We start from the raw sequence: 20,753 nt of genomic DNA on the forward strand, positions 1-20,753 counted from the left end.
TATAATATGGGGAGAAGAATCGGAGTCACAATTAAACTCGAAGAATTCCTTAGCAAAAGAGCGAAATGAGAAGGAGAAAAGAGGGTCCGTAAGTAGGGAATTATTAAAACGCCAACGAGAGGATTTTGGACGGGGAGGAAGTAAATCCAGGTCTGTAACAATTGGGGCATGATCAGAGATAACTATGGGTTCAATAGAAGAAGACAGTAAGTTTTGACACAAAGATTGAGAGAGAAAAATATAGTCTAGGCGAGAAAGAGAAGCATGAGGAGGAGAGAAGAAAGAATAGTCAAGAGTTTCAGGGTGAGAAAGTCTCCAAGAGTCCATGACATCTGTCTGGGAGATGGTATCAAGAAATTGTTTATGAGTCTTGTGGAGTGAAGCGGACTGTGGATTTGCGGTCAAGAAACGGATCAACAATTTGGTTGCAGTCACCACCTAGAATGAAGAAATCATCTCGAGATTGAATACATTTTTGCGTAATTGAAGGCCAAAAAGTCCAATCAGGTTGAGTAGGACCGTAAATATTACAAACAGTTAAAGAAACAGAATTGATTAATAACTTTGCTAGAATCCATCGTCCATCCTTATCATTCTCTTGTGAGAAAACTTTACACTTCAACTTTTTATGACATAGAATGATAACACAATTTTTTTTATTGGTAGACAGAGAGAATAAGACCGTACCCACCCAGCTTCTTTTTAACTTAAGAGATTCAGTTTCTGTAAGATGTGTTTCCTGCAAAAGAACTATATCAAGGTTATACGAAGCTAGGTGGGAAAGGATTCTCTGTCGTTTAATAGGATTAATAAAACCTTTTACATTCCAGGAAATAACTCTGAACATAAAAAATTGAAAATACTTATAAAAAACCAAGTATATAATAGTAGATAGAAAAGGAAGAAGACTCAATGGAGGGAAGAAAAGGAGAGATAGGATCAGTAGAAGAATAAAGAAAAAGGGGCAAATACCTGTAAGAAAAGAAAAGTAAAGAAAGGGTAAAGTGGAGGGTGTTAGATGAGACAGCAGATAGGAAAGAAGTATGAATGCGATAGAGAAAGAGGGAAAGGAGGAAGGAGGGAGGGAAAAAACAAAGGAAGAGAAAGAAAAGACAGTATATATCCAAAAAGGATGACCGATACGACAAACCTAAAGGGGTCAAGGGAAGAAATTTCAGGGCGGGGACGACACATGACAGGACGAATCACCTAAACCAAGGACATCCGGACCGCACCAGGACGGGGGGAGACAAAATAAGGACCTTACAGGCACTGGAGACAGATAAACCTGTATGAAATAGAGAATAAATAATTAGCAATAAAAGACATGAAGAAGAAGAGAAATAAACACATACGTACTTAAACATGTAACTAAAGATATGGACATCAAATATCATGTAGCATAGCAACAATTCAAAGAAAGGCAACAGGCCGCTTAATAAACAAATCAAAGAGCATTAATAAGAAAAAGATGAAAACAAAACAAGGTCATGACTGTAGAATAGCTAATGAGCTAGAAGAAAAAAAAGAATGGCAAAAAGTCAACCATGGGAGGGACCAGCTGTATCCATAACAGAAGTAGTATGAGAATGGATGGATTTCTTAAGATCCGCTGGGTCATGAAAAGTTCGAGTCTGATTCTGATATGTAACCTTAAAGATGCAGGGGTGGAAGAGGCCATAACGAGCACCAAGGGATCGCAGAGGAGGTCGGAGATTAAGGAATTCCTTTCTTCTTGATGCCGTTACATTGGATACATCTTGTGAAATAAACACCCTCTGTCCAAGCCAAGAAAGCTGACGTTTGGCTCTGGCTGCCGAGAGAACAGAAAGCAAGTCAGTGAACTTCAAAAAGAAAATGATGATTCCTCTTGGTTTCGTGGGAGCCGCAGAGCTGGACAGACGAGGGCCCAGACGGCGTGCTCTCTGAATATTGAGAGAGGTAGAAGAAGGCATATCCAGGAGCTTCGGCAAGAAGGAGGAGAAGAAGGTAACAGGGTCCTCACCCTCAAGGGATTGAGGAAGACCATAAATACGTAGGTTGTTCCTTCTGTTCCTATTTTCCAAATCCTCAGCTTGGGACCGAAGATCACGAATCTCTTGTTCCAAGGAAGAGAGCCTCTGAGACGTATCGTGCACCAAATGGAGCTGCTGCTCAGCCGAGGACACTCTGGATTCCATCGTAGACCACTTCTCCTCCAAAAGTTGCATTTTACTGTTAGTTTCCTCTACAAATGGACGAAGGGCTCTAATTTCTTCCAGTAAAATCTCCAAAGATATAGGAGGAGGCGACGATTTATCAGGAGATGGAGGATCCTGCTTTATGCGCTTGGATGATGATAGTGGCGGAGAAGGTTTAGTAACAGTCGATTGAGTTGAAGTGGAGCGGTTGGAAGAAACACCTGCCATCTCGCCTACGCTATGCGGTGAAACACTTGCTGAAGGGGATATTGATGTTGGCAAAGTAGTGTGAAGTTTAGGTACAAACACAAACTGTGGCTTACGCAACTTTCCCATTTATGAATGATACGGAGTAAACACAGTCAAAGCAGCACGTAGGATAAGAGGCAGGAATGCTTAATAAACCTCACAAGAGGCAAAGAAAAAACAGGCACTTGAAAGGTAAAAAAGCTTCCAATACAATCAAATGGAGTAAAGTCAAATGAAAATGCCTGAGAAATAGTGAAGCGGCTGAAGGGAAAATCCCTCAAGGAGCAGAGCTGCTGTCATCAAAATAGAGGAAGCATTACAATCCTGGCGGCAAATGATTGCGGAGGAATTCAGAAGAGGGCACCGCAAAAATGGAGCAGGGCAGATGCAAAAAGAGATTGTCCCAAATTGTACCTCAAAAATATAACTGGGTTAAACAGAGGAAGGAAGCAAGAGAAAAAAAAAAGAAAATATATAAAAAAAAAAATCTACAGCCATAATAAAGTCAGCAGGAAGTTGTCAGGAGCATCAAATTTACATTTTATGCAGGTAGAAATCCTCCAGTACTTGAATAGAACGCAGGAATTCACTACAGCATGCTTAGCACTTGAGAGGCATTAGCGCGAGGAAGCGCGCAAAATGGCGGCCATACTGAGGAGAAACTGTCCGTGAAGTGAACACAGCCAATTTGGGCAAATTTCTGTGAAAGAGAACGCTCACCGGGTGCGCGTCATATTCCCCAGCAGGAGGCAGCGAAGGTCCGTCGGAAAGACGCGAAAGCCAGCGCCCGCAGACAGAAACACATCCCGGTGCAGTGGAGGACCTGCGTCAGGCGGCCATCGCTGTCGGTGTCGAAGCCACGCCCCCTGTCTCACCATGTTTTGATTGGGTTTGTTGTATCCTTCCACTGCTGACATCGGGATATTTCATAGCAGTGCATAACGGATGTACTATTTTCTTTCCCTGTCTTGCTCTCCTGCTCCCTCCTTTTTCTGCCTCCCAATCTGTTTATTTACAATCCCACTCTCCCCCAGTACCTGCTGTGCTTCAGCACTCAACCTGCCACCTTCCAGTCACACTGTGACGGAAGAGCATTAAACCATTCCAAGATGCCGCCATACCTAGCATGTATGCAGTTGTATAGGCATGCACAGTGGTCATCTTTCCATTTTTTTTTGTGCTGGGCTTTATTACAAAAATAAATCCATGATGGCTACCATGTTGGAATTTCTTTTGTTAAACTTTATGTAAAAACATTCCAAGATGGACGCCCATGCACACAAGGCAGGACTAAGCCACTTAAGGTGGCTTAACGCTGCCTTGTCAATAAGGTTCCCTTTCAAGCTATACCTGGTCTTAAACAGGCGAAACGAGGAGAACATTTTTATTTCTGCTCGTTTGTGCTGTTTTCATGTGTGCTGCTTTGTGCAGCACACATAGAAACAGCAAAAGGGCATTGATTGTTTATGTGCAATATGGCCACCATATTGATATTTCTTTTGTTAAACTTTATGTAAAAACATTCCTAGATGGTCGTCCATGCACACACAAACACAACTGGCCATCGTACAATGGGTTTTGCTATAAATTACAGCAAAATGAAAACAAGCATTGACAAAGCCCATAGGTCTGTGCCTCTCTGTCCCAAACACGCCCTATTAGATCTGCCAGTGCCTGTTTCTTCTGTATCCTTTCCTGCTGTCCATTAATGTGCACTGCTCCAAATAGGAGGCAAACAACTCTGTAAACTGATCAATGCACTATTAGAAGCTGTGGCAACTGTCACCATAACATATTTAAAATTGTTTACTTTACTAATATTCAAAGTTAAATGCATACACTCCAGAATCTTTCTGCAAGCAGTTGTGGTACTTACTGTTAACAAAAGATAACCTATAGTACAAAACTGTATTCGACCACGCAATGGGATCACAGTCTAATTACAAAATGTTGTAGATATTTGCAAAGACCACTGATTTCCCATAACTCATAAGTGAAATGCCATTTTCATGTGCGTGACATGGCAAGCTTGGCTTAGAAGAGATCAAATTTAGACATCATATTAGATTTTCCCATACACTTCAGATCCCAAGAAACTCATCTGTAGAGTCCCTCAAGGATCATCGCTCCGCCCAATACTCTTCAACTTCTTCATGATGCTCCGCAGACATTGTCAGAGCCCATGGCATCAACACAGTATCCTACACTGACAACACACAGCTCATCCTTTCCCTTACCAACTCAACCAGCACTGCCAAAGCAAACTTCACCAACTGCATGAGGAACATTGCTGCTTGGATGAAACACAGCTGCCTCAAGCTCAACACAGGCAAAACCGAAGTCCTAATCTTCGGCAACAGCCACTCCCCGGGGACGCCTCTTGGTGGCCTTCCGTTCTTGACCCACCCCACCAAGCCCTGCGGACCATGCCAAAAACCTATGGATCATCCTGGACACCAACCTCTCCATGAGCAGACAGATCATCATGCTTCCACATTCTCCACACTCTGTGAATGCTACACAAGATTTTCAAGTGAACTCCACTGAACACCAGACGAATGGTCACCCAGGCTCTTATCACAAGTAGACTTGTTAATGGAAACGCCCTCTAAATCAGAATTCCATGACTCCAAACCACCCAGAATGCCGCCGCCAGATTCATCCTGAACATCATGTGAAATAACCACAACTCTCCACACCGCAACAGTCTCCGCCAGCTCCCAGTCATGAGAAGTTAAAGCTACTCACCCACGCCTACACACCTCTCCACAACACTGGTCCAGTTTATCTCAACCACTGCCTCAACTTCTACCAAACCACCAGACACCTTTGATCTCCCATCCCAGGCAACAGCACACCTCCCTTGCATCAAGAAGACCCGAAGTGGAGAACGCTCCTTCTCATACCTCGCAGCCAAGACCTGGAACGATCTCCCGAAACCCCTCAGAACCTCCCCCTCCCTCATGGGCTTCCAGAGTAAACAGGCATGGTCTCCTCCTCCCCCCAGGCCTGTCCTACTCAGCACCGGGATACCCTCACAGGTGATTAGCAGCGCTCTACAAATTCACATAACATCGCATATTTGGACCTTGTTTCACTTTCAAGATTCACAACTTACGCGCCTATCCACTTCATTCCAGAATAACGGGTAGGAGTGGTTAACATTTTATAATGTACGCTTATGATTGCTGTTTACTGGGAGTGTAGCAAGAGTTTTGACTGCATGAAACTGCACATATATGTGCTGAAGAAGTTCTAAGTGTATGCAGCGAAACATGTTGGCTGGCAGAATTGGAATTATTAGTTATTATTTCTTGAACTAAGATTTGTAATGGGGTTCTACTTTATTTGGAGTTATGGGAAACTAATATACTTTGTGAATATCTATGATATATTGTAATTAATGTGAAAACCCATCATATGTACTAATTACATGGACCATAGAGGAATATGGATATTCCTCGCTCTCCACCTATTCTTTTATGTTGGTGATTGTAGTTTAGTGCTCACAAGAACCCAGGAATGTCAAAGCACTTTCCAACAATTACACATTTTTTTTAGTATAATTGTTACTAGGCTTAGTAGCATCGCAGTGTTGAAGCAAGCATACAAGTGTTTACAATACGGCCGATTGAGGGATGGTGCAGAAGTTGCTTTCAGAGGTAATATTGTAAAAGTGCATCTCAGCTATCTATAAGATAACTTACCTTCCAGTTAGCGTTGCCTTAATTCGACGAACAGAACAAAAGTTTATAATTTTACAAATGCATTTTAAATCATCCCATATGATCAGTAATCCTCTGAGGTCAGATTAAAAAAGAATAATAATAAAGACATTTTCAAGTATCATTAAAGAAGTAGCTAAGAAATGTCTTCGTGTGCGGCACGATGGATACTTCCTAGGGCTTTCCTACCAATTTCTGTTCCCTGGGTACATACACTCACGCCCCTCTTTTATGTCTGCTTCGCTCCTCCTACACTCCTCGACTCTTTGAGGCTGGTTCATAAAGACTTTGCTGTGATTTACTCTTGCAGTACTCCTGGCTTACTCCTGGAATTGCAAAGTGTAGTAGTGTTTGTGTGTAATGAAGGGTTACATAAAAATAGTCATGCACAAGAGCATCTTCAATGCAAAGGAGCAGGGCTTACAGAGTAACATACATAACAACAGATTTGGGGTTGTTGACAGACTAGGGATTATTGCTGACGCCACTCAAGGCCAGTAACTCCCTTGGGGCAGTAGCAGGCGTCATAAAGGAGTGAAATGCAGATCTCTGCAGTAAATGCATTAATCCTCTGAGCTTTCAGATGTAGCTTGGACATACACACAAAACATAAATACACTGCCAGTGCCAGTAACACATCTTGTCCACCAGCACACACACAAGAATAGTCAATTTCAAGTAGCCACCAGTACACACCACACATAAGCACCAGCACACACCTCTTAAGCACAGGCGCACACCTCTTAAGCACAAGCGCACACCTCTTAAGCACAAGCGCACACCTCTTAAGCATAGGTGCACACCTCTTAAGCACAAGCGCACACCTCTTAAGCATAGGTGCACACCTCTTAAGCACAAGCGCACACCTCTTAAGCACAGGCGCACACCTCTTAAGCATAGGTGCACACCTCTTAAGCACAAGCGCACACCTCTTAAGCATAGGTGCACACCTCTTAAGCACAAGCGCACACCTCTTAAGCACAGGCGCACACCTCTTAAGCATAGGTGCACACCTCTTAAGCACAAGCGCACACCTCTTAAGCACAAGCGCACACCTCTTAAGCACAGGTGCACACCTCTTAAGCACAGGCACACTCCTCTTCAGCACAGATGCACACACCTCTTAAGCACAGGCACACACCTCTCAAGCACAGGCGCACACCTCTTAACTCTTAAGCACAGGCGCACACCTCTTAAGACACAGGCGCACACCTCTTAAGCACAGGCACACACCTCTTAAGCACATGTGCACACCTCTTAAGCACAGGCGCACATCTCTTAAGCACAGGTGCACACCTCTTAAGCACAGGCGCACACCTCTTAAGCACAGGAGCATTTCTCTTAAGCAGATGCCCACACCTCTTAAGCACGGACGCGCTTCTTTTAAGCACAGGCGCACACCTCTTCAGCAGAGGCGCACACCTCTTAAGCACAGGCTCACACCTCTTAATCACAGGCTCACACCCTTTAGGCACAGGCGCACACCTCTTAAGCACAGGCTCACACCTCTTAATCACAGGCACACACCTCTTAGGCAGAGTTGCACATCTCTTAAGCAAAGGTGCACACCTCTCAAGCACAGGCACACACCTCTCATGCACAGGCGAACACCTCTTAAGCAGAGGCACACACCTCTTAAGCACAGGCGCACACCTCTTAAGCACAGGCACACTCCTCTTCAGCAGAGGCGCACACCTCTTAAGCACAGGCTCACACCTCTTAATCACAGGCTCACACCCTTTAGGCACAGGCGCACACCTCTTAAGCACAGGCTCACACCTCTTAATCACAGGCACACACCTCTTAGGCAGAGTTGCACATCTCTTAAGCAAAGGTGCACACCTCTCAAGCACAGGCACACACCTCTCATGCACTGGCGAACACCTCTTAAGCAGAGGCACACACCTCTTAAGCACAGGCGCACACCTCTTAAGCACAGGCACACTCCTCTTCAGCACAGATGCACACACCTCTTAAGCACAGGCACACACCTCTCAAGCACAGGCGCACACCTCTTAAGCACAGGCGCACACCTCTTAAGCACAGGCGTACACCTCTTAAGCAGATGCACACACCTCTTAAGCACAGGCGCACACCTCTTAAGCAGATGCACACATCTCTTAAGCGCAGGCACACACCTCTTAAGCACAAGCGCACACCTCTTAAGCACAAGTGCACACCTCTTAAGCACAGGCTCACACCCCTTAGGCACAGGTGCACATCTCTTAAGCGCAGGCACACACCTCTCAAGCAGAGGCACACACCTCTTAAGCACAGGCGCACACCTCTTAATCACAGGCACACACCTCTTAAGCACAGGCGCACACCTCTTAATCACAGGCACACACCTCTTAAGACACAGGCGCACACCTCTTAAGCAGAGGCATACACCTCTTAGGCACAGGCACACACCTCTTAAGCACAGGCGCACACCTCTTAATCACAGGCTCACCCCCCTTAGGCAGAGTTGCACATCTCTTAAGCACAGGCGCACACCTCTCAAGCACAGGCACACACCTCACATGCACAGGCGAACACCTCTTAAGCAGAGGCACACACCTCTTAAGCACAGGCGCACACCTCTTAAGCACAGGCGCACAGCTCTTAAGCACAGGGGCACACCCCTTAGGCACAGGTGCACATCTCTTAAGCGCAGGCACACACCTCTCAAGCAGAGGCACACACCTCTTAAGCACAGGCTCACACCTCTTAATCACAGGCTCACCCCCCTTAGGCAGAGTTGCACATCTCTTAAGCACAGGCGCACACCTCTCAAGCACAGGCGAACACCTCTTAAGCAGAGGCACACACCTCTTAAGCACATGCACACATCTCTTAAGCGCAGGCACACACCTCTTAAGCACAAGCACACACCTCTTAAGCACAAGTGCACACCTCTTAAGCACGGGCTCACACCCCTTAGGCACAGGTGCACATCTCTTAAGCACAGGCACACATCTCTTAAGCGCAGGCACACACCTCTTAAGCAGAGGCGCACACCTCTTAAACGCAGGTGCACACCTCTTCAGCACAGGCGCACATCTCTTAAGCAGAGGCACACACCTCTTAAGCACAGGCTCACACCCCTTAGGCGCAGGTGCACATCTCTTAAGCACAGGCACACACCTTTTAAGCACAGGCACACATCTCTTAAGCGCACGCACACACCTCTGAAGCAGATGCACACACCTCTTAAGCACAGGCTCACACCCCTTAGGCACAGGTGCACATCTCTTAAGCACAGGCACACACCTCTTAAACACAGGCACACATCTCTTAAGTGCAGGCACACACCTCTTAAGCAGAGGCACACACCTCTTAAGCACAGGCTCACACCACTTAGGCACAGATGCACATCTCTTAAGCACAGGCACACACCTCTTAAGCACAGGCACACATATCTTAAGCGCAGGCACACACCTCTTAAGAAGAGGCTCACATCTCTTAAGCAGAGGAACACACATCTTAAGCACAGGTGCACACCTCTTAAGCACAAGCACACACCCCTTACATGTCACACAAGCAGCATGACTGAGGTGAACCCTTTACACATCACAGCTACAGGCACACACCTTGTATTTAGCACACATTCAAATCTGAACGTTTTAGTCCAGCCTCCACATGACGGGTGTCAGTCTTTTAGCATGAGGTCTTCAAACGAGTGTTCTCCATCTTCAAAATATGGCTCCTCTTATTTACACGATGATAGTGTTTACTCGAGCAGACTCAGTCCCTACACAAAGCCTCGAGCGCCCACCTTTAAAAAGGAGATCGCCACACAATGGCTCCCTGTTATTACTGGAGGTGTTACTCCCCTCGCTCAACAGCCAAATATCTTTTATACTTGAATGTTCATGGACTTCATACGTCAGGCCCCCGTCTGAGAGAGGTGGTCTGCAGGTCTAATGCATGGGCTCCCGTGGGTGAGCACAAGGGGTCCACTTCACATGGGTAAACTTTACCCAAAAGTCTACGTTTAGGGCTGAAGTCTATGGGCCCGATTCACAAAGGTAAACTTAGATCAAAAGTCTAAGGGCCCAATTCACAAAGATAAACTTAGACCAAAAGTCTAAGGGGCCGATTCACAAAGGTAAACTTAGACCTGAAGTCTAAGACCTGAAGTCCAAGGGCTTTTTTTACAAAGGTGAACTTAGATCTGAAGTTTGAGTTTGGACCTGATGTCTAAGGGCCCGATTCACAAAGGTAAACTTAGATCAAAAGTCCAAGGGCCCGATTCACAAAGGTAAACTCAGATCAAAAGCCTAAGGGCCTGTGGCCGTGCAGCTACCACTGCACCAGCAGTCCAACTGGCGCATTTCGAGTTTAGTGGTTAGACCCCCACAGGACCGCTGCAACCGCCGGGGATCCGTGATCCTTCAGAAGTGTTGCAGCTGGGCTGCAATATGCTGGCGGTGCTGCACCGCCAAGCATATTACGAGTTTCTTAACTGCTACATTAAAAGAGTGGCTGTGAGGAACCAGCTGTCTCTGGGCCAGGGGGTGCATACAGGAGCGCACATGGTGTGGCTCCCGTCTGTATGCGCCCTTTGTTCCTGCAGGGCATGGACTACACAGTGAATGCTGTGCACAAACACACTTTGGCGGTTTCACAGCGCTGCGTTTCTAAGGCTCACATATGAGCCTTAAAAATTCACCGCCGTGGGACAGCCAAAGCACTGCCCGCCAGACCACAAATTAACTTGTAATCTGGCAGGTATTCCGAATACGGGTTTGGCGGTCTTCAGGAGGGGAGCTGGAGTGGGGGCCTGCTTAAAGGCTGCCAAATTTGTGATCAGGCCCTAAGTTTAGACCTGAAGTCTAAGTTTAGACCAAAAGTCTAACTTTACAAGTAGTAAAGTTAGACTTTTGGTCTAAGTATGGACCAAAAGTCTAACTTTACTACTGTTCGGTATCCACAAAGGTAAAGTTAGACCAAAAGTCTAACTTAGACCAAAAGTCTAACTTTACTACTTTTCGGTATTTATAAAGGTAAGTTACTACTAGTAATTTTACTAGTAGTAAAGTTAGACCAAAAGTCTAATGTTACTACTTTCCGTATTCACAAAGGTAAAGTTAGACAAAAAGTCAATGGTCTATGTTTATGACTTTTGGTCTAACTTTACGTTTGTGAATATCGAAAAGTAGTAAAGTTAGACTTTCGGTCTAAGTTAGACTTTTGGTTTAACTTTATTATTCTGAATCGGGCCCATGATACCTGTTCTCACGAGGCCAGACAAGTATGGGGTTTAAGAGGCGCTGAACAGTAACATTTCACTGGACAGGTCCTTTGTTGGACAGGTGCCGCTCTACAGACTTGAGGTGCAGATGGTGGAAGTAAGATCATAGGAGACTAGTGTAGGTCACTAACTTGTCAATGACACTTGAACCCACAGGTGTGCTACCATCCAGAGCCTGGGCACTGGTGCCACGCAGTCCTATGCCTGCAGCGGGATGCCTGGGCGCTATGTCACAGTGGTGATACCTGGACGAGCAGAAATCCTGTCGCTGTGTGAAGTGCAGGTCTTTGCACTACCCAAGTGGGGTGAGTATAGGGGTGCTGGGCGACAGGTGGGTGAAATGTGGCCAAAGTATGGAGCTATATCGGGGAGTAAGAGATGTAAGTGACCTGTCAGCATGGACCGGGTGAGATATATGCAATGTGTCTCTCCTTCTTCATCGACCCCTTAGAGCGTTAACATGGGTCTATGCGCCTAACATATATATCCCAGACCAGTGGTGTCCAACACCGTTCTTCGCAGGCTGGATCCATGCCGGATTTTCAGGTTAGCCACTTGAGATAAATGTACAAACAAATAATCTAAAAGTGGGTCATTTACAGAGTTCCCGGCCCTGGACCAGACCAATGTTGGTCCCCCTTGAATTGGTCTATAGGCAGTGTCTTGCCTATAGACTAGGGCCAGCATGGATTTAGGGCCAGACAGAAGCAGAGCAGTACCTTTGGACATGACAAAACAAGAGCAACCCATGAAAAATAGCCCCTCAATAACAGCTTTCAGAAAGTAGCGAAGATCAGGTTCAAAATAAAGAATGCGAAATTTAAATATTTCACAAAAGTTACTTTTAACTTTCTGCTGAAATGGGCTAAATTTACAGCTAGTCTGGAGTGTGCAGCTCGAGGCAGCTGAGAGCTGGAGCACAAAGAGAGCAGGAAAGGGGGAGGAGCAGGCTGCAAGAACACCTAAAGCAGGTGGGAGCTGGCATTAATAGAGAAGAATGGAACATAGAAAAAAGAGACACAAAGAAGGAGACGGTAATGCATGCCGAAGTCAGTAAAAGCAGAAGAGAGTGATAGACAGACTATCACTGAACGATGGTACATTATTTACATAGCACTTTCTACCATATTTCCACCACTCGTATGCGTTGTAAATGACAGGTTTTACCCTTACCCTATGTCATAGTGTTCCATTTATTGACCTTGGAAGGATGGTAGACCACGTATGCCTTTTCCATATTTAGCAGCCAGAAGAGAGGATGAACAGTGACGTGACTTCGGTTTGCTTTTAAGGAGTCACTCAGGGACTTATTTATGAGGCCTTGCGTCACTTTTACGCGACTGGTGTGACGCACCAGCGGCGTAAAAAATGCACCATGTTGCGCCATAGTCACAAAGTGACGCATCTAGGCAACCCCTGCGCCACATTATACATGCGCCAGGTATAATGTATGCAGGGAGTGCATTCCCCTACATCAAACCTCGTAGAAGTGACGCATTGAACTCTATGAGATTTCAGTGCACAATTTCTAGGACGCCATGACATTAATATCTTACGCCTGCCTCACAGCAGGAGAAAGACTGATGCAGGCCCTTTCACATGGGGCTTGCTCCATGTGAAAGAACACAATGCTGGAGTTGTGTCTGTTTTCAGACACACCCCAGCAATGCGTCACTTTTATGCCTACAGATACGTCAGAAATACTGGAGTATCTGTAACTCCTTGCGACATGATGCGTCATATTTACAGTAACTATGACGCATCCATCATGTCACAAGGAGGGCGCACTGAGAAGTGACGCATCGCTGTTTTCACGCAGCGATGCGTCACTTCTCATAAATAAGGCCCCTAGCATCTATGTGGGGAATAGGAGGAACTACAATTGCCCTTGCATGAAAAGAGCTCTATGCAGTGCTTAATTTGAACCGGTGGTTGCAGGTGGGGCCCGCTGGCACTCATTTTTGGGAACCAGCTCTTATTTTCCCTCCAAAGGCCTTGACTAAGAGCAAGAGAATGAAAAGGGGAAAGAAAGAGGAAGAGAAGGAAGGAAACCAGTGGCAAATAATGAAAGCAGGGATGAAAAGGAATCTGAAGTAGTGAGATGAAGGGGCAAGGAGTGTCCTGTGGTGGATGGAAGAGGCAAGAGGTGGAATCAAGACTACGCGGCTGTGGTATTTACCATCCAGTCGGCCACTAGCACCAGCCACTCACGTCTCAGCAACACTTTAGGCCCAGCACTTATTCTTTCACAAGTAAAGCACTGACTATATATCACCTTTAGAACTTACAGACTGCCTTTGAGGATTTCCTTGAACCCTCGAGTCACTACCGCTCTTTCAAATATTATTCTATAGCAGGGACATTTTAAAGATTTTGGGGGCCCTGGGCCAAATTAATTTTGGAGCCCCTTTTGGGAACAGCTTTGAATTGATGATCCAGTTTCAGCTCGTTCATGCCATCTTTGGGCTGGGCACAAGCGCACACGTTCAGATTCTACACGTGTTTACATCTAATATTTAGGGATAATGATGTGTGTTTTCAATATTGTAACATTCAAATGCTCATTAATATCACTGCACATAATCTCAGTGACATATGAATATGTGAGGTCCTGTTTTGAGCTAATATAATTTTTTTATGGATGGTGCTTGAAACATAAACACATTTGTCTGCAAAATGTGTGTAATAGCCTCTCACACATCACCCACTATTACAAATAAATTGAAGGAAAATGGTATTTGAAACAATCAGTTTAAGAATTATTGAAGGTCATCAGAGCAAGACTCTCTGCAGAACAGAGCTGGGTCTCTCCGGGGCCCCCTGAAAGACTGGGGCCCTTGGCCGGAGCCCACTTTGCCCATGCCTTTAAACGTCTCTGTTTACACTTCCTTGCCCACCTTTAGTTTGTCTTACATTTATTTATCCCACTTATCCCTAACAATGAGTTTACACTCATTTCATCCCCTGCATTTCACTCTCGCTTCTCTTTAAAAAATGTAAGTGAACTCTATTTCATTAATATTACTCCCTTACCCGTAGCCTACATTGAGATGAATTATTTATTACAATGAATTTAAAATAATAAATTACCTTATTTTAACACTAACCTTACCCCCAACAACTTTAATTACAATTGAAATGAATTGTATTGTAATTATTTCTAACTATAGCCCTAATCTTATTTCAATTTAAAAACATAGCCTTGCCGTAATGCTGATGCTTACCTTAATCCTATAACTACTGCAAATTAAATCAATTTCTATTACATTAAATTAGCTCATATTGAGTTGTATAAATATTAATTCATCCCCTATCTTAAAATTACATTTAGAAGGACCGCCACACACCAGGGTCTAAAGCAGGGATGTGTTTTGGCGCCCCAGCTGTTCACCCTTTTCCTGGCCGATATGACCGCTGCCTGGATTCTGTTGACTCACATTCACCCAAGCTCGGAGACGTTCAACTCTCAAACTCATTATTGGCTGATTGTTGAGATGGAAAAGTCCTCTGCATGGCTGAAGACCTGCACCGCTGCCCTGAGTGCCCGACTGTACTCTTGTCCAGGTCCCTAATGAGGATTCGTTTGTTATAGGTAAACATGGATCATACACGGGCAACATGACATAGGCCTATCTTACAGATTGCGGTCTGTTTGGACCGGGAGGGGCACCTAAAGTGCTAACCTCATAGTGGTGGAAAGCTACCTCCTTCACCAGGAGTGAAGCAGCACACGCACAGTGGTGGCAGCACACAGTGTAGTGATCAGTAGTAGTGAACAAGACCTTTTTACCCTGGGACACTGGAGTGAGGCCTACAGGCACACTCACCTTTGTAAAAGTACTGCTGATGTGTGCTTGACACACCAGTGGCCTACATCAGGTAGATGTGGAGTGCTGCGCACCACAGAAGTAGAGACTCTGTACTGAATGTATGTGTGCCTGGGAAGGGTATAGTACAGGGATAGATTGGTACTGTGTAGTACATGTGGAATTAGTGCATGTCCTGAGTGTATGTATGCCTGTGAGGAATATGTGACATGAAAGATGTAGTGCTGTGCAGTGTGTGCGCTATGAAAGCATGTCCTGGGTGTAGATGTGTTTGCGTGAAAGTACAATACATGAAGGGTGAAGTTTTGTGTAGCACATATGGTGAGTGTGTGTGCTGGCGGGATGTGTGTTTGCAACTAGAACACCCCGTTACAGTATAGACAAGCTTCAGTGTCGAACAGTGTGCGCAGACTGAATGTGTGCACTGAATGTATGTGTACATGTAATGGTACAATGCATGGAGGTACCAGTACTGGACCGTAAGTGTGCTGTGAATATACGCTGAGTGAGTGTGCCTGAAAAAGGTACATTACATGGAGGAGCCTGGGCTCCATTATGGGAAGCCCGGGCCTGCCTGGTGAAGACATGAAGAGAAGAGGTATTCCCCCTCCCCCCCCCCAGACAGATGTGTGTGTTTCTCATTCCTGTGAGGTGGGAGGGACACACTGGAGGAAGGGGAGAGAGAAACCCCCTGTACAGTTCAAAGGCTGCTCTTTTTTCAGTGATAGATCACAGGGAATGGGCCTGACACATTTCAGGAAAGGAGATGGAAGTGATAAAGGGGTCATAAAGAGTAGGGCTGGGGGTTGGGGGGCTGGGATTAACCTTTTGATGTACATATCACTGTGGCTGACTTCCAGGTGTATATTCTGGTTGCTTCCATGGGCTGTGTTATGCGACAATCAGGTCCGGACTCTTGTCTGCTGTAACACATCTTTCCAGAGAGAGAAGAGTGTACACTTCAAAAGAAGCAGAACCCCGACATAAAACTTTAAAGACTCAGACCGTGATTAATATTTGCTGTCTGGAAAAGGACTATTAGAAGGGGAAGGTTGTGACCTCAAGCGTTGTCATCTGCCAACTAGATGGATAATGTGAAGAGGGAAAGCTCTGCAAGACTTGTGTCTGTGTCCAGGACTGGAGGCAAATGCCGGCTATTCTCCCTGCTGGGTGAGGGGACATCACCCAGGAAAACCAAGACCACCTTCCCCGGAGCCTGGAGGACCAGCACCTGCCTCCTTGACAAGACCACCTGCCCTGGAGCTTGGAGGACCAGCGCCTGCCTCCTTGACAAGACCACCTGCCCTGGAGCTTGGAGGACCAGCGCCTGCCTCCTTGACAAGACCAGGGTGCCCTGGAGCCTGGAGGACCAGTGCCTGCCTCCTTGACAAGACCACCTGCCCTGGAGCCTGGAGGACCAGTGTCTGCCTCCTTGACAAGACCACTTGCCCTGGAGCCTGGAGGACCAGTGCCTGCCTCCTTGACAAGACCACTTGCCCTGGAGCCTGGAGGACCAGTGCCTGCCTCCTTGACAAGACCACTTGCCCTGGAGCCTGGAGGACCAGCGCCTGCCTCCTTGACAAGACCACTTGCCCTGGAGCCTGGAGGACCAGCGCCTGCCTCCTTGACAAGACCACCTGCCCTGGAGCCTGGAGGACCAGCGCCTGCCTCCTCAACAAGACCATGGTGCCTTGTGAGGAGGAGAGCATTGGAGGAAGCGAGGTCCAGTGGAGAGCCCTACCATGAGGACTCCCTGTGCGAGGTGTAAGGATTTAGCTGTGCACCGATCGGGTTGTTGCCCATATGTAATGTCAGATTGGTGGCTCCTGTATGTCTTAATATGGCCGCTGTGTGGAGCGGTGTGGCAGCAGTGGGCTGCTGGGCGTTCAGGGTTGAGTGAATGGAGTGTGGTTGCTGAGTAGCAATGGAGGGTGGGGATGATGGACCAGTGGTCATTGCACTGGGCGCAGACCAGGCACGGATGAGCGTAGATGGGCTCACCTTCAGCTGCACAGCAGCCACCATTAAGTAGGTCCTGGGAGGTGGCGAGGAGCTCAGGGGTGCGGTGGATGGGGCTAGGAAGGGCGGGAAGAAGCAAGAAGACACAGGTGAGCAGGTAAAGAGCGGGGGAGTGGGAGACGGGAAAAGCACGAGAGGTGCGGGGGTTGCCGCACTGCGAGAAAGCAGTGGAGCGGTGCTCCTCCGCCCTTATGGAGGAGCCGTCCCTGGGAGGTGGAAAGAGTGCAGGAGGGGGAGGGGTGCCTGTGGAGGCAAGGGGCAAAGCACAGAGGAGGACAAGATTGGAAAGTTGCAAAAGAGCACAAGAGCAGAAAAATACAAAAGGGTGCAAGAGTTGAAGAGTTAAAAAACACACACAAGAGTGGAAAACAATAGAAAAGGAAACTGAAAAAGTGAGTCACAAGTGTGAAATGGAGTGAGAGGGAGAGAGAGCGGAGTTGGCAGGAGGAGATAGATGGGGGCCTCGAGGCACAAGGTCCAAGAGGGCCTAGACTGGTCGGAGGACCTGTCCCGGGTAAGCGGAGGCGGGAGCTTGGCCTTGGCTTTTGCTCCAGGCCAGACAAGAGCACCCTGTTCTATAGGCTCGCGCTGCTGTAGTGCCTCCCAGGGAGAGAGCCACACTGACCCCCGATCTCTCTTCCCCCCAGATCGGAGGCTGGGGCTGAAGGTCACCGCGCTGTCCCAGAGCAAGGAAGACATCTTTAAATGCCCTTGGAGCAGGGTCCAGCTGCTGGAGCAGGTAAGCTTGCTGGCTTCAGGGGTCAGCCTGAGTGGGGTTGGACTGCCACCGGATTTATGGGTTCAGTGTAACTCTCTTCTGTGGTGGCGTCAGAGCCCTCCGGATGTGGGACCATATGGACAGCAACACTATGGGGAAGCAAGGCTCTGCCCTACCAGTGCTGGTGGCATAGACCCAGTCAGTGCATCCGCAAGGATGGAGCAGAGCGAGGACACCCACCGGTCCACGTGCCACAAGCCACGTGCCACAGTAGCGCCGGGACACTTTCGAGTAGCCGTGCGCTGTATACATTAAATATAACATAACATAAAGGAAGTACAGAGCCCTGAAATACTGACCAGAGGATGGGGGGCAAGAGCTCTCGGTCAAAGAGCGCCCCCAAAGGTTACTTCGGTTACTTCCATCTGACCCCTGGTCCCACATGACCCTTTCAAGATTTCTCTCAGTCGTCAGGTCACGGTCTTTACCAAAAGGGCAGAGATTTGCAGTGTGGTTCCGCAAGGTTGTCATATCCCTAACCAGCCTGTGGTGGGTGTAATGTAGACCTTAGTAAGAGGGGGGCCCTAATGAAAAAACGTGCATTTGTGGCTCTCAATGCTGCACTGACCTGGAGCGATATGCCCCTTGAAGCACTGAGCAAAGGAAACCATCATTCCTCGTGTACAGAGGACATCTCATCCGAGATGTTAAAGCTCCCTCCATCCCTCGTGGAAGATACTGCTTCACTAAGAGACTGATTACAGGTGAAGTAGCATCACCAGGCATGATACACCTGTGCTTAATTACACCCAGCATCCCCAGGCAGAATAAACCTGTGCTTAATTACACCCGGCATCCCCAGGTAGGATACACCAGTGCTTAATTACACCCAGCATCCCCAGGTGGGATACACCTGTGTTTAATTACACCCAGCATCCCCAGGCGGGATACACCTGTGCTTAATTACACCCAGCATCCCCAGGTGGGATACACCTGTGCTTAATTACACCCAGCATCGCCAGGCGGGATGCATCTGTGTTTCATTGCACCCAGCATCCCCAGGTGGGATACACCTGTGCTTAATTACACCCTGCATCCCCAGGTGGGATACACCTGTGCTTAATTACACCAGCATCCCCAGGTGGGATACACCTGTGTTTAATTACACCCAGCATCCCCAGGCGGGATACACCTGTGCTTAATTACACCCAGCATCCCCAGGCGGGATACACCTCTGCTTAATTACACCCGGCATCCCCAGGTGGGATACACATCTGCTTAATTACACCCGGCATCCCCAGGTGGGATACACCTGTGCTTAATTACACCCAGCATCCCCAGGTGGGATACACCTGTGCTTAATTACACCCAGCATCCCCGGGCGGGATACACCTCTGCTTAATTACACCCAGCATCCCCAGGCGGGATACACCTCTGCTTAATTACACCCGGCATCCCCAGGTGGGATACACATCTGCTTAATTACACCCGGTATCCCCAGGCGGGATACACCTGTGCTTAATTACACCCGGCATCCCCAGGCGGGATACACCTGTGCTTAATTACATGCAGCATCCCCGTGTGGGATAACGCTCTGCACAGTTACACCCAGCTTCTGCCAATTACATCAATCAGCCAGGGTTGCTTGAATCCAGTGGCACAGTGAGCCTGGGACCCACGTCTGAGCATACCCTTCCCTGCTAGGGCGACTATAGCACCCTTTCCAACAGAAGAACACTATACATTTAAGGAATATACTGTATCTTTATTTAGGAAACAGAAGGGCAGGCGGCTGTTCCTTATTAAGCTCCCGCAGGTGCACTCTGCCAATGTCCGGATTAGGACTGTAATCTTCAGTAAATAGAACTCTTGCAGAGAGTCGCAGCCAGGGCCGGACTGGGAACAGAAACCGGCCCTGGCAAACTGCTCAGCCGAACCCCCCCACCCCCTCCCCCCGGGGTGAGGGGGAGTGGAGCCGAGCAGTTTGCCAGGGCCGGTTTAGGCCGATTTTTTTACAGGGGGCCGATATTGCCGACCCCCGGTAACAAAAACGGCCCCCCAGGGGGCCAAAACCGGCCCCCACCCTAGCGGCCTACCGGGGAAACGCCCGGTGCCCGCTATGGCCAGTCCGGCCCTGGTCGCAGCCAATGCCCTCTCCCGTTACCTCTTCCAACCCTATAAATAAACCCCCTGCCCCCTGTGCCACCTTCTCAGATGCACCCTCCACCCACATACTTCAGACACATCTACATGTATGCAAAAAACTTCAATTTTTTCTGCATGTGGAAAATAATGTTCTCCTGAAAACCCTGCCCCCAACACCGCCACCAGCTTTGTAAATGCTGGAAAGCCATTTACTCATGCCCTGAGAGGAGTAAATCTCCGACTGCTGGGTCGTAAACAGTTGGGGGGCAACTTGATCAAAGGGTTGCATCGCTCTTGCGCCACGCAACGGGGCAAAGAGCAACGCAACTCTTAAGCGTGATTTATCAGGCCTTGCAAGGCTTGTTGGATCCAGAGTAACACAACACAGCACAAATCACTGCGCTTCTTTACTCTGCCCCACGGAGGCGTTCCATGGGTAGAGCCTGGGTGTTCTCATGCATCCACCATGGATGTTGGCACATTCCCAGATTTACCATTACTAATAAACCTGGGGATACGCATCCCCAGCGGAGGCGGTACGAGGAGAAATATCTTTATTTCTCCTTGTCACTACCTCTTTCCACCTGCTGCATTCAGTATCACACACAGAAAGAGGAAAATGCCTCAGGGGATTGTTTTTGTGCAGGAAGGTAC

At 47.5% G+C, this 20,753-nt stretch overlaps 1 protein-coding gene across 1 annotated transcript in view; it reads left to right on the forward strand.

Annotated features, from left to right (window-relative positions):
• The window catches only part of LOC146869750 (fucolectin-like), a 160,816-nt gene that overhangs the window by 124,058 nt on the left and 16,005 nt on the right, over nucleotides 1-20,753 (forward strand). The window contains exons 5-6 of the mRNA XM_085654607.1: nucleotides 11,547-11,695; nucleotides 17,884-17,975. Coding sequence (XP_085510733.1) covers nucleotides 11,547-11,695; nucleotides 17,884-17,975 — 241 coding nt within the window. The remainder of the gene's footprint in view (nucleotides 1-11,546; nucleotides 11,696-17,883; nucleotides 17,976-20,753) is intronic.

This window comes from Triturus cristatus, chromosome 1_1 (genome assembly GCF_964204655.1).
Source record: "Triturus cristatus chromosome 1_1, aTriCri1.1, whole genome shotgun sequence".
Taxonomy (NCBI): Eukaryota; Metazoa; Chordata; class Amphibia; order Caudata; family Salamandridae; genus Triturus; species Triturus cristatus.